Raw genomic sequence first — 14,336 nt, 5'->3', positions numbered from 1 at the left:
TTTTTACACGTAAGTCCTTTCCAACTCTTTTCTTGGGGCACAAATTTAAAAGCTGCATTGTATCAAAGGGTAGGTGCAGTTTAGTGAATCATTGGGCAGAATTTTAAATTATTTTCCAGAATAGTTTCAATTCACAGTTCTGTCAACAGTGAATTAGTATGTTTTTCTTCCCATGACACTTCCAAAAATCACTATTTTCCTCTGTTGTCGTCTTTGCAGTCTGATAGGTATGATTTAGAAACTGAGAGTTGTTTTTACTAGTTTTAATATTACATTTCTTTTATTATTAGTAATTTGGAGCATTTTTTCATCTAGTTCTGGAACTTGCATTTCTTCATTTGAGAAATGCCTGTTCATGAGCATTTATCTATTGGAGGAAAGACCCTTATTCTTATATGTTTGTATTAATACTATGTATATCCTGACAATTACACTTTTAGCAGAAAAATGTGTCATGAATATTTTTCCAATTAATTATTTTCCTTTTGATTCTAAATGCATTTGCCTGTACAGAAGCTTTTCTTCAATTTTACATAGATAAAATTCTCCATTTTAGCTTCCATGGTCATCTCTATCCTTTATATAAATAAAAATTCTTCTCTTATTGATAGTTGTGAATGGTAGCTTCTCTTTGTCCTCTAACTTTTTTATTATATGACCCTTTATATTTAGATAATGTATCCATTTAGAGTTTATTTTGGTATATGGTATAAGATGTTGGTCTAAAGCTAATTTCTAGAGATTTCTTTCTAATATTTCTGGTATTTTTGTCAGGGAGTTATCCCCCCGTAAGTTGGTGTTCTTGAGTTAATTGACCACTATAATACTATGTTTGATTGTTTCTGGGGCTTGTTTAACTAATCTGCTATACTGAGTAACTTTTTTCCTTTTAAACCAGTATCAAATTGTTTTTGTACTTTTTTGGCTTTATAGTATAGCTTGAGATCTGGCAGTACTAGATTCCCTTCATACCCACTTACTTTCATTATAGCCCTTGAAATTCTTGATCTTTTATTACTCTAGATAAATTTTGTTCTTGCTTTCTCTAGACCCATAAAATACCCTCTCAGCAGTTTGATTGGTATGCTACTAAATCTATACCCAAATATCTATAACGAAATGAAATTGCTATAATAAAGGGCTGCCTCTATAATTAAAGGGCACTTGGGTGGCATAGTGGAGACAGGAGGATTCATCTTCCAAGTTCAAACCCAGCCTCAGATACTTACTAGTTGTGTGACCCTGGACAAATCACTTAATCTTGTTGGCTTCAATTTCCTCATCTGTAAAATGAGCTGGAGAAGGAAATGGCAAACCACTCCAGTATCTTTGCCAAGAAAACCCCAAATGGGGTCATGAAAAATCAGACATGGCTGAAAAATGACTGAACAACACCAAAGTTAGAGCTGGATGATGACTTACTACTCAACTCCAGAGATATGAGATCAGAACACAGTGACTCGCTATTGTATGCTGATGAAAGGTTTAGAATGGGCCATGCAAGATGGTGTGTGTGTGTGTGTGTGTGTGTGTGTGTGTGTGTGTGTGTGTGTGTGTGTGTAAGACAGAGAGACAAAGAGAGAGACAGAGGGAGAGAGACAGAGAGACAGAGACAGAGAGAGAGATTGAGAGAGACTCATTTTGAATGTTTTAAAGTGTAATTATTTTGTTCATTAGCACATATTCTTTGGAGAGGGCCTTCTTTTGAAAGAGATTTCTGTTTCTGCTAATACTTTTTACTCCTTAAGTGCCTGCCTGGTTTGGGGGTCAGCTGTATTCTGCAACTCCTCTGAGAAAGAATGAAATTGAAGTCAGAACATCTGCTTTATTTTTGCTTCTGAGACTTAATCTCAATGTATAATTGTGGAGAGAGGACTATTTCTCTTTAAGGTATATGCATGTTAAAATATACATTGATCATTTTCAGTGACCACATTCATTTTCTCTGCTTTAGAAAAAACAAGTGGAGGTTGCAAATTTTTCTAGATCTGGGGCTATTCTTTATTTTTTCCCCAAACAGTATATATTGAATTCTTGAGCCAATTCCTTTGTAAAGTGCTTTGTAAATTTCAAAGTGCTATGTAAATGTGAACTATTATTTGTGTTACTTCAATGCTGAGTCTTATTAGTGGAATAATTTGTAAATTAAGAGAATAAGATCTTTTCTTGCCTTACTTTGGATGCCTAAAATTTTTCTTTTCCATTTGCTATGGGCCAGAATTTTGATGGAAACTGGAGAGGTGTAAATCAATCTCTACTCCTCTTGTACCCACCCCTCTTCCTCTGACATACACATGATCCTACCATACCAGCCTGGGTCTTTTACAAAAACTAGTCCCCTCCACCCACCCCAGTGATTGATTTGGGACCCAGCTAGAGGTCCTTTTGATAATGAGTGTAGTTTTTAGGACCCTTATGAGTCCCTAGGGAACCTCTTTGCCAATTGCTTTTTCTAACCATCTCACCACCAGCTTTTATTTGCTTTTATCTTTTGGACCTGTTTTTTTAACCATCTTGAGAATTATTTTTCCATGAAGGTGCTAGAATATGATTTTAGCAAAAGACTGTTCATCCTCCATTGTACCAGATGTAGGATAGCAACCCCAACATTTAAAAAAAGATTTCTTCATTCAAGAGGTATTAATTATTGAGTATGTGACCAGCCTTGTATGAGACACTATAGGGAAGCAACAAGATTTGTGACATAACCCTTCTCTTTAAAGAAATGGTCTCTTTGGGAAGATCATACACATATGTCAAGTTAAACAGAAATACAAGGTTACAGGTAAGTGCCAAAATGACTAAAATATAGTGCTAAAGGATTTAAGAGGAAAGAGAGTTCCTCCTTCCTCCGGGCTGGAGAATTAATAGAAGGATTCTCAGTAAGGTGCAGACTGGACTAGATGGAGTCCGAGTTCTCTTCAATCCTGAGATTCTTTGATTCTGTGAAGGAAGAATTTGGCATGGTCCTTGAAGCATTTGGAAAGTCAGAGGGAAAGGTGTTCCATGCAGGAGAAGGGCTACCAAGGTGAACTGAGGAAGGCATTTTCAGGAGCAGGTAAACCACCCTGGCCCAGGTAGAAGATTTGTGGTGAAGAGTAGTTGTGAGGTCCATTTTCAGATGTTCTTCTCTCTGGGTAACCTGCTCTCACCAGCCCAGCCCAGCCCAGCCCATCCTAAACCCAGCTTTGATGGAACTGTTCTCCAGATCCCCATAGCATATGTGTCTGTTCTGCCCATGTGGCTGTAGGTCTGCATAACTGAAGGCATTATCATCACAGGCAAGGTCTGCTTTTTTTTTTCAGTGGCATTTGGTGGTTCCTCCTGCCCCCAATAGCACACAGTTGAAATTTATTTTGTTTGTCCTTTTACTTCCATTTCTAAATCTCCATATCATACCAGTCAGTAAAAAAAAAAATTATTAATCACCTGCTGTGTGCCAAATGCTGGAGATTACAGAGACAAAAGTGAAAGTCTCTACCCTCAAGGAGATTACATTCTATCAGGTGAGACATGTGGGTAAATAAGTATAAACAAAATGTATGCCAAGGAAATGCAAAGTAACTTTTAGAGGGAAGTTACTAGGCACTTGGGGTATCAGGAAAGGCTCCATAGAAAAGGTATGCTTGAGCCAAGTCTGAAGAAAATGAGGGATTCTGAGAGGTGGAAATGAACAGGGAATACATTATAGGCATGGGGGACAGCCAATGCAAAAGCATGGAGACTGTCATGTGCAAGAAATAAGAGGAAAAGTTTGGTTAGACTAAAGAGGGAGGCAATGGAATGATTTATCATGATACTGGTAATGAATAATAAGAAACGAAGGTTTGGGCCTGATTATATAGAACTTTAGATGCCCGGAAGAGGAATTTGTATTTTGTCTTCAAGGCAATAGGCAGGCACTTGGATTTATTGAGAAAAAGAATGACACAGTCAGGTCTGCACTTTAGGAAAATCACTTCGGCAGCTGTGTGGAGAATAGATTAGAGAAGAAGCTAGATTAGAGACTGAAGCAGAGGATCCAATTAGGAGGCCATTACAATAGTCCAGGCAGGGAGTGATTAGGGCTTGAACCCTAGTTCCAGTCCAGTGAAGTCCTCTGCTGGACATCTCCCCTAAGGCAGCCTGGCCTTCCCACTTAATCCTCACTCCAATGCCTCAAGTCCCATTCTTTCATTGATAAGCTGGTCTTTACCACTAGCCCTTAGCCAGGTTGGTCTGGTTACTGAGCACACTTTACTAATTCTTACTTCAGGGCTACTTTTCAGAGACTTAGGAGTGAATCTGATTATCTCATTAAAGAATTTCACGCTAAGGTTGTCAGCTCTCCCAGACGTTTGGTGCATTTTCCCCAAAGATTAGGAATTCAAACAACTTTTCAAAGTACTTAATGAACATTAAACCCTGTTCCTTCAGATCTTTAGTGCTCTCCTTGCTATTGCTCCTTTATACATTTTTACATAATCATATGTGCAGGCTACCATTTGTGTTCTGTTCAGACTAGCTTGTTCTATTATTTCCCACAAACATTTCCATGTGTGACCATGGGCAAGTTACTTAATTTTTGTTTGCCTCAGTTTCCTCATCTGTAAATGGGAATGATAATATCTACTTCTCAGTGAGGATCAAATGAGATAATAAAAGTAAAGCACCTAGCACAGTGCCTGGCACATAATAAGTACTATGTAAATGTTATTAAATGGTGGGAGGGAATAAGGAGCAGACTGGATCCCTCCCTCTCACCACTGTGGCATAAGAAAAGAAGAGGATGGCCAAGTATTCCATAGCTTCTGGAGAGAGCTAGATTTCTGTGAGCACCAGAAGTTGGAAAGAATATGCCACAAAAAGTTCTAGGATGAAGGGGAGCTTAATCATAGAGATTGGGTTCTTGAGTGTACAACGATCTAGGAAGACCAAGGAGGAGATGGACTACAAAAGGGTAGGGTTGCGATGGCTAGGCATAGAGTGCAGGGGAGTGGTTGTAGGGAGATGTGCTGCAGATGACATCTTTGAATAACCCGGATAAGGAGAGCAGGATGTAGCGGCTTGTCTGCCACAGCCTGTATGAGGCAGTGTGAGGCTGGAGCTGGGGCTCTAGGTGGCAGGGAATTTTGACTGAGCATCTGGGTCAGTCAGTAAATACTTGGACATCTGGGGCTGAACTCACACTTGGTGCCAATCCTGTAACCTCATACCAACCTGGAAGAGGAAGAGCCAGATCCAGGAGTCATCTCAAACATTCAGCTGCTGATCAGTGTCCCTGGAAGGGTTTGCTCTCTAGTATCACCTGTGAAGTGAGCTTGCCCAGAGGATGAAAGATCCAGCTGACATTTCCCGTCTCTTATCTGATCTAATTTGTTTACTGAAGTTTGTAGGACAGCAAAGCCATCTATTTGACCTAGAGTCCTGCTTAAGGTCTTAATTGGGCGCACTCCCCTCCCCCCTAAAGTTTCTGCTTAATTTTGTGATTTTATAAGAGGAATTTTTTAACCCAAAGAAATCTCTAATATTTGGGGGGAATTTGTTCTTGAGCAGGGAGATCTTTGCCGTTCCTGAGACCATGACCTGCTTCTTCCTTTTCACTGTCGCCTTTCCTTTAGGAAACAAAGTCTTGCCTTTCCCCATCTTAAAAAGTTGCGAACAAGTAACGCAGCTTTCCAAATTAGGGGGTGCATTCCCCAGGGGAGGGGAATAAGACCCTTGGCGAATGGGGTTTTAAAGCAGTGGCCAAAATTATGGGGTATTTTCGACAGCACAATCATGGCTGCCGAGATGGAAGTGACTACAGCACCGGGCCGAGGAAGCATCAGCAGCTCCAGAGGCCTCTTGCAGATGACCTTGGCACTGCGTCTACTTGGTCCCTGAGTCTTTCCTGATCCATTAAATCTTGCTCGGCAATCCGCCTACTTGGACCGACCCCTAGAAAGGCGGAGAGGTGTTTTCAGGATCCGAGCTCACCTTATGCCAACTGCAGCACTTCGGAGGAAGAGGAAAAGAGGAAGAAAGAAAACCTGCGTCCTCAGCCATCCACGGCAAGGTGACAAAAGGGCAGGAAGTTCTATGGGACTGGTACGGGGAGCCTCGGGGAGCTTTGGGGAAATGGGGCCACGGGGCCACACCCAGAGAAACCAACCGCAGCATGCCGAACTGAGGATGAGGGGCAATCAAAGGGAAAAGAGCAGGGAAGCAAGGACTTGAAGGCACCCAAAGGGAGGGTCAGAAAAGTGGAAAGCAATTCCAGGAAGACCCAGGAAACCAATTCCTGGGCAGAACTGGTGTCAGGAAGTGAAGCTGGTCTGGTGTGGGAGGAAGATGTAAGGCCTCTGGGGACAGCAGGAGGACTAGGTCTCGAGGGGAAAAATACATACATTTGAAGAGAAATTTTGGAGAAATGCTTTTGAAGACACAAAGGGAATACATATGCAAAAGTGTGCTGATAAATGTTTAACAACTTGCTGTGTGTGTGTGTGTGTGTGTGTACACATATATTTTGGAGGACACACTTTTAAATTTAATCTATATTATTATCATTTTCTCCACCGCTTTCTTAAGCCTTAGACAATCAACAAAACAGTAAATCAGAGCATTTGCCAATTTCCAAGGTGTAACGTTTGCACTGAAAATTTCACTATTGACTGAGCTGTCTCTGTCCTAACATTTTGAGTGGGAGAGACAGAAGACAACAGAGATCGAATTAGAAGTAAATGTAATATGGCAGGTATGGAATAGGTATGGAGAGGGGCTGTGTGGTATATTGGGAAAAGCACATTTCTTTAGTGATATAAATTATATTCAATCTCCGCCCCCCTCTCTCATATGGGGTCAGAGCAGAGAACATGCCTATTTTGCTCTGAAACATGTTGATTTTCTCTTGCCAAAGAGCCACAGCTCAAACAGTGAAGACTGTAGGAGCTAAAAGAAGAAATCATCATTTTCATCAATAAGCAAATTCTTATTATAACAAAAATTTCCTCTTGAAATTTAAGTATTTGTTGGATAGTTTTGAAAAAAAAAGTACTCAATAAAAATCAATGCAAGGTCCTTAAATTTTTCTCTAATCCAGAAATATAATGTCAAGATAGATGAAAAATTTAGAACTAGGGATAAGTTTTCTAAGTAATATCATTGATGTTTCCCAATTTTAAATATACTTTCCAATACATGATATAGAAAATACCTATTTATTAATTACTTGACCAGTTTACAGAAGCAATTTTTATTTTATTTTTAAATCTAGATATTTCTGAATATGAATGGATAATAAACCCATTTTCTGTTGCCATATATGATACATTTGTTCTTACTCTATTAGAAGTTAGAATAATTAATACATTTATTTTGTGATGGTACATCGAAACAAGCCTTTAAACCTGAATGTGTTTCAGCTATGAGTGAATAAAGAGTTCTCTGGTTAACTCTCCCTCCCCCCATATAAATTTTACTGTTATTTGTAATATCTTATACGTGTGAAAGTGGGTTTTCCACAATAGCTGTTATAAAATATCAATGAATTAGTGGTTGAAATGGAATTATGAGTAGTAGTATCTTCAATGAAACCATATTTTGAGACACTGTGCCAAAGAAGCCTATGAATAATGAATAATATGTTTATATGCTTATTATTTTAATTTTGTAAATATAAAAATTATAAAAAAACAAGTATCTGTATTTTGCATTTTATTCTGTGTTTAATATTTGTTACAAAATTTTAAATAAATAATTTAAGTTGAAAAAACTATGAGCTAAAAAAGTATTTGTATGAACTTTTTTTTTGAAAAGTGTAAAGGAGAGGGTTAGTATCTGGTAACCTGAAAATAAAAATTACTTGGGGAAGAGATCAATACTTAAAAAGAACTGCTGGGTAAACTGGAAAATAATTTGGAAGAAATTAGAAGTAAATCAACATCTTTTGCCACAATAAGCTCAAAATGGATAAATAATTTTAAAGGTCATATCAGGTACCTTTCACAGTTAATGGTTTTATGGATGGGCTGGATTAGGTGCCATTGAGGTCCTTTCCAACTCCAAAATTCTGTGAATGCAATAGAATATTGCTGTGCCATAAGAAACAATGAATATGAAGAATTCAGTGATGCCTAGGAAGACTTCTTTGAACTAATGCAGAGTGAAGTCAACAGAATCAGGAAAATAATATACACAGTGACTGATACTAGAGGGGAGTGAGGAGAGGAATACATTCTGAAATCAAGGTGATTTATAAAAAAGATATTAACATTAATTAAAAGGAAAGAAAATAAGTCTGAAAACCAGAAAAAGTATGGTTTTTTTAAAAAGAGAGTATATGTGAAGTTTGAAAATCACTGGTGTGATATACCATTTTGGGATGTTATTTAGTTTGCCATACATGTGCCATGTTTTCCTAATGAGATTTCATGCTCCTTAGGGAAGGAGATTGAATCTTATGCTTTCTTTGCATTCTCTGTGGTATACAATAGAGTTCTTGGCATGAGAGACAATGCCTTGGAGTAGAAAGAGTTAGGCTTGAAATCTGAATAATGGCTTTGAGTTTTTCCTATTCACTAGCCATGTGATTGTAGGCAATTTAGTTAAATTCTCTGTATCTTAATTTCCTCCTCTGTAAAATGGGAATAATAATCCATGCTTACCTACCTTATGGTGTAATTATGAGGAATGTACTTTGTAAGTTGTACTTCTCTAACCCAGTATTCTAGTATATCTCCAATCTTATTGATACAGGTAAGTAGACTGCAATTCATTCGTGCCTGCCCAGCCTTTTCGATGCTCATCCATAGCCTCACATAAGTTAGTCACAGGCAGCTGTCCTTGAATTCTGTGTTGGAGGCATTCCTCAAGTTCTGACAATGCCAGGATTATAATGGAGTATATGAGTTCTCTTTTGTTTTTTTCCTTGCTTTTCCTAAATGTTTAGATTATCATCTTTTTTTTTTTAATCGTGCATTTACTTGATAAGATCCTTTACATAATTTGTCATTCATCGAGCTTTCTTCTGTAAGCCTGTGGAACTTTAAATGAAAAAATGACTTTCACGAAGTGGTAGTTTAAGTTCCCCCAATGTGGATACTGCTAGACTTTGCTTCATTCTGAGAAATACTGCATTCCAATCCATGTATCTATGACTGGCTTTCCATAGTGCTTATAGTTCAGCTGTGCCTGACAACATGAAGAGGCTGCCAAAATGTCAGATGTATACATTGTGCCCAGCTGATGCCAGCTTCCATCCTATAGAGACTTACACTTAATGCAGATTATTTGTGACACTGCCCTCCCTCCCCCCTTTAAGCAGTCTATGCATATAGCATACAGATACATATGTCTCTCTTGAAAGTGACAGGGAACATCATATCTATTCAATTTCATCATGTCTTGATGGGCTTAAGAACAGAATTCCACCCACCAGGGGGAATTGTTTGAAGACTAGCAAAGGGTCTGGGATCATTAAAAGAACTTTATAATTCCCCAAAGGCAATCTTGTCCACTTTTCCCTCTTCATTCAATGCTTTTTTTCCTGTTTAATCCTAATTGTAAAGTACTATAAAAATATAAACTATTACAGTCAGCTTTGCAGACTAAGTTATTCTTGGTTGTACACCTTTATCTATTGCCTTTGGAATATTGTATTTACAAGAGCACTTCTCATTTATAGTTGAAACTGCCAGATCTTGGGTGATCCTGATTGTAGTTCCTTGATACTTGACTGTTTCTATCCAGATGCTCGCAGTATTTTTCTTTGATGTGGGAGCTCTGTGTCTTTATGCTCACCATAGGGCTTTCTTGGGGAGGGACAGGGCCTCTGCTGTTGGTGCCTCTGGACACAGAGCCTTATAGGCTATGTGTTGTCCATGGCCTGTCTCTGGTTATGTTGAGAGGCTGCCCTGTACTAGGGCCAGCTTTGCTGGTGCCCCTTTACTATTGCCCTGGGGCTTCTGGTTGACCTCTTGTGCAGTTCTAGGGTAAAAGAAGTCACTTAAAGTAGTTACTTATTTGGTTTCTTGATCATTATCCCATCTGGTACAAACTTCAGGCATTTGCTATTGTAGGTTTGTGGGAGCTTGGTTTACCCTTCTGTTCAGGAAGTCATTTGGGCCTGAAGTCTTCAGATTTTTTTTTCGAAGCCACTGCTTTAGTTTTACATAAATTTTCCACATTTGAAGCATTTCCTGTTTCATAGTTTAGAATATTCAAAATGAAGATGGAAGTGTGGAGGTTTAAGGTTTTAATTTACCTATTTTACATATAAATTCAACCTCCTCTTGCCACTTTCGAGTTCAGTGCACTTGCTGCTTTCATGAAGCATTTCTCTCCAATCCATTTATATGAAGCTGATTTGAGATGGCATACTGAAACTGCTGAGATTCAGAGATCAGTAGTCCTACAACTTATAACAGAAAATTGCCCAGGTATACAATTGATGGTGAAAGTCTAGCAGCAGCTCTATGGCTTGTAATAATCTCTGAAAGAGCCACATTTCTGCTTATGTAGGAATAGTACTGTAAAAAATGAATTGTTAAGACTTAGTGATCAGTAAAGAAGCAATATGGTAAGTCCGAGAGTGGGCTTGGAGTCAGGACAACCAGGGTTAAAGTCCAACTGGCCCTATCACCCTGGGCACATGTGTCATACTCTCAGTGCCCCAAGGCAGCTCTGTAGGACTTGCAGTTTACAGAAGAATTGTCAATATTAAATCAGTGGAAGGATCTCTGCAACTAGACTTCCATACCCTTATGAAATCACAGATCTCTACTAAAGTGAAAACAGTTTTTAAAAAAATGATGGGTAAACCATTCTCCTGGTTCCACAGGCCTAGGTACAACAGCCTAGGTTAATGTAAAGACCATGAATTTGAATGTTTGCATTAATGAAAATCAAATATTTACCTTACATATTTTGTGCTCTCTTAAAATCTGCAGGCCTGAATACCATAATAGTTGGGGTCTAGGATCTATAATCTGGAAGCTTCCTACAAAGTCATTTTTTAACTATCCATCTCGCAGGATTGAAAATCTTGCAGAACCAAAGCAGTTACAGGAAGAATACCTACGAAAAAGGTAGAAAGCCTATGGTAATATCCCAAAGCCATAATCCAATTTTTTTAAATGTTTAAATATCTTTGTTTTAGTTTATGTGTGTGTGTGTGTGTATGTGTATGTGTGTGTGCGCCTGTGATGTTTTCATTATCTTTGAGGGATCATAAAAGGAAATAAAAGCATTACCACAGTTGTTACAAATCCATCCACCCTAACAGTTTATACTGCTATGTTCAGCTTTAGAACTGTGGTGAAGCCAAAATTCCTTAGAACCAAGGAAGGACTTTTCTAGACTGAGACATTACCATCAGTCCCATGGAAAAATGCAAATGAGTCAACAAATTTGTTGTGGTTGTTGTTGTTGAGAAAGAGAAAAATGAAAGCATCACTATGATTCTATCCTTGAATCTACACTTGTTGCTGTTTCTAAGCCCAATTTGGTCTAACGTCTAGATCCTCTAGCAGGTTGATGGTAGCCTAAATAGCTGCGGAATAATGGCAACAAAAATGGACATTTAAGGGGCAGCTAGGTGGCACAGTGAGTAGAGCACTGGCCCTAGAGTCAGGAGGACCTGAGTTCAAATCCGATCTCAGACAATTGACACATGTATTAGCTGTGTGACCTTGGGCAAGTCACTTAACCCCAATTGCCCTGCCTTCCCCCCTCAAAAAAAGTCAAAGATGCACATTTATACCATCTTTTAAGACCACATTGCCCTACATATATTATTTCATTTGATCAGGGCCAGTGAACAGTGATAAAAATTCTCTGAGATAAGACTCCCATATTGGCTATTTTCTGTCGCCAAAGTAGTTTTTTTGGGTTTTTTCTATTGTTTTTTTTTCACTTGAGTGAGTTTATTCCATGTACTCTTATGTTATTGAATTTTTTTAACATCACCTCCCCCTGTAGAACCCACCCCATAACAAATAAGTATAGTCAAGCAAATCAAATCAATATGCTGGCCGTGTCTAAAAATATGTCTTTTATTCCATTCCTGTCTGCCAAAAGGTGGAGGCATACTTCACTTTCAGTCCTATGAAGTCACCTTAGGTCCTCACATAGATAGATTTTTCAAGTCCTTCCACTGGTGTTTTCCTTTACATTATTTTGATATCATGTAAATAATTCTCCTTAGTCATTTTATTTCCACAAAATGGTCTTGTGAAATGAATCTGGCCACTCCTCATACAAAGATCAATAAAAAAAACTATAGTGGAAGAAATGTGACCTGGGTCAATTATACAGTTAGGTAAATTCAAGGCTGGTTGAATGACCATACCCAGTCGATGCCATCCTGAAGGGAGGTCTCAACTGTCATGCTATAGGGATCTTTACTAGACCAACAACTTCAGTGGATAAATAGAAGAAAGGTCAGATTTTCAGAATTTCAGGTCATATAAAGCTGGGAGAGATAGCTAATGTGGGGGATGGCAGACTCAAGATTCAGAAAGATCTCAAGTAAGTTATAACTGTGAGTTAAAATCAATGAGATTAAATACACAGCTACAGTTTACAATTCTTTGGATCTAAAACCTGATTTAACAACAATTTGTATGAAAAGTACAATCAAATAATCATGGCTCCAAGCGTAATATAAACTCAACAGTATGGCACAGCTGCTAAGAAAACTGGAGTAGTCACAGTCTGGATTAGGAGTTAGCATTCCTGCATACAGACCAAGGGGAAAGGTCATCTCACTGACCTCTGCACTGCTCAGACAATTGCTCAAGCATTGTAGACAGTCCTGGGAATGACCCTTGGCAGGGGTAGTGATAAACTAGAGAATATCTAGAAGAGGGTGAACAGGGTGAGAGGTCTAAAAGCTAGATTACAGAAAGACTGACTGAGGAAACTAGGGAGGGTTGTCCTAGAGGAGAGAAGGCTTGAGGAGAGGAAGACACGATGATTGTAAGCAAATATTTAAAGTAAACATTGCCATATGGAAGAGGGATTAGATTTCATTTAGGTAGTCCTAAAGGGAAGAATGAGGAATCATGGATGGAAATTTCATGGAAGCAGATTTTGGCCCAATATAAGAAAGAAAAGCTAATTTTCTTCCTTCTTCCTTCTCCTCCTTCTTTCCTTCCCTTCCTTTCTTCCCTTCCCTCCAATCTCTTCCTTTTCTTGCTCTCTTCCTTTTCTTCCTTCCTTTCCTCCCTTTCTTCCTTCCTTTCCTCCTTCCCTTCCCTTCCATTTCCCTCCTTCTTTCCTTCTTTTGTAAAAATAGTTGTCCAACATTTCAATGTACTGTTTTGCATGCTGAATACTTCCTAGAACTGCAGCTATTCAACCTAGGGTTGAATGACCACCTTGTCAGGAATACTGTGGAAGAGATTTCTTTATTTGGAGGGAAATTGGATTACATGACCTTCAAAGTCCCTTCCATATGTAAAATTCTATGATTTTTGGTGGAGCCAAGATGGTGGCTGGAAAGCAGGGACTTGTGTGAGCTCCCCCCAGGTCCCTCCAAAAACCTATAAAAATGGCTCTGAACACATTCTAGAACTGCAGAACCCACAAAATAGCAGAGGGAAGCAGGGCTCCAGCCCAGGACAGCCTGGATGGTCACTGGGTAAGGTCTATATGCATGGAGTTGGGAGCAGAGGAGAGCAGAGCCCAGTGTGGGTAGTGGGGACCAACCAGACCGGGAGCCGGGCTGAACAGGCCCTAGCGTCCTGAATCAGTGAGCTGCGGCAGTTACCAGACTTCTCAACCCACAAATAAACCAAAGACAACAGAGAAGGTTAGTGGGAAAAAGCTGCAGGAACAGAGTGATAGGAGTTCTCAGTTGGGCCACTGCCGGGGCAGCGGGGGGTGGTGCAGCTACAAAACTACAGCTGCAGTTACTTCCGGCCCCAGGCCCACCTGGTGGGAGGAATTAAGTGGTGGATCAGAGCAGGAGTGCAGAGCCTGCTTAAGATCTGAGTCAGGTCCGAGTTGGCAGTTCTTGGGGGTGGAGGAGCGCTGGTGTGGCAGAGCTGGCTGCATAGAAATAGCTCTGAAAACAACAGCACAGCCCCTCAAGCTTGGAACAAAGTACTCTCTACTCTGTAAGCAGTCATACCCTGACAAAAAACTCAAGGGTCAAGTAGTTGGCTGGTAACATGGCCAGGCAGCGAAAACGGACTCAGATTCAGTCTCAGACTTTGGAATTTTTCTTTGGTGACAAAGAAGACCAAAACATACAGCCAGAAGAAGTCAACAAAGTCAAAGAGCCTACATCAAAAGCCTCCAAGAAAAACATGAACAGGTCTCAGGCCATGGAAGGGCTCAAAAAGGATTTGGAAAAGCAAGTCAGAGAAGTA

The 14,336-nt window shown here is 39.4% G+C and overlaps 1 protein-coding gene across 1 annotated transcript in view; it reads left to right on the top strand.

Moving 5' to 3' along the window:
- Positions 1–14,336, top strand: part of THEGL (theg spermatid protein like) — a 57,130-nt gene that overhangs the window by 24,293 nt on the left and 18,501 nt on the right. Inside the window, exon 4 of the mRNA XM_036765044.1 lies at positions 10,911–11,048. Within this exon, the coding sequence (XP_036620939.1) occupies positions 10,911–11,048 (138 nt within the window). The remainder of the gene's footprint in view (positions 1–10,910; positions 11,049–14,336) is intronic.

The sequence above is a fragment of the Trichosurus vulpecula genome, chromosome 6, assembly GCF_011100635.1.
Source record: "Trichosurus vulpecula isolate mTriVul1 chromosome 6, mTriVul1.pri, whole genome shotgun sequence".
NCBI classification, from domain to species: Eukaryota; Metazoa; Chordata; class Mammalia; order Diprotodontia; family Phalangeridae; genus Trichosurus; species Trichosurus vulpecula.
This window is presented reverse-complemented; position numbering and strand designations above follow the sequence as displayed.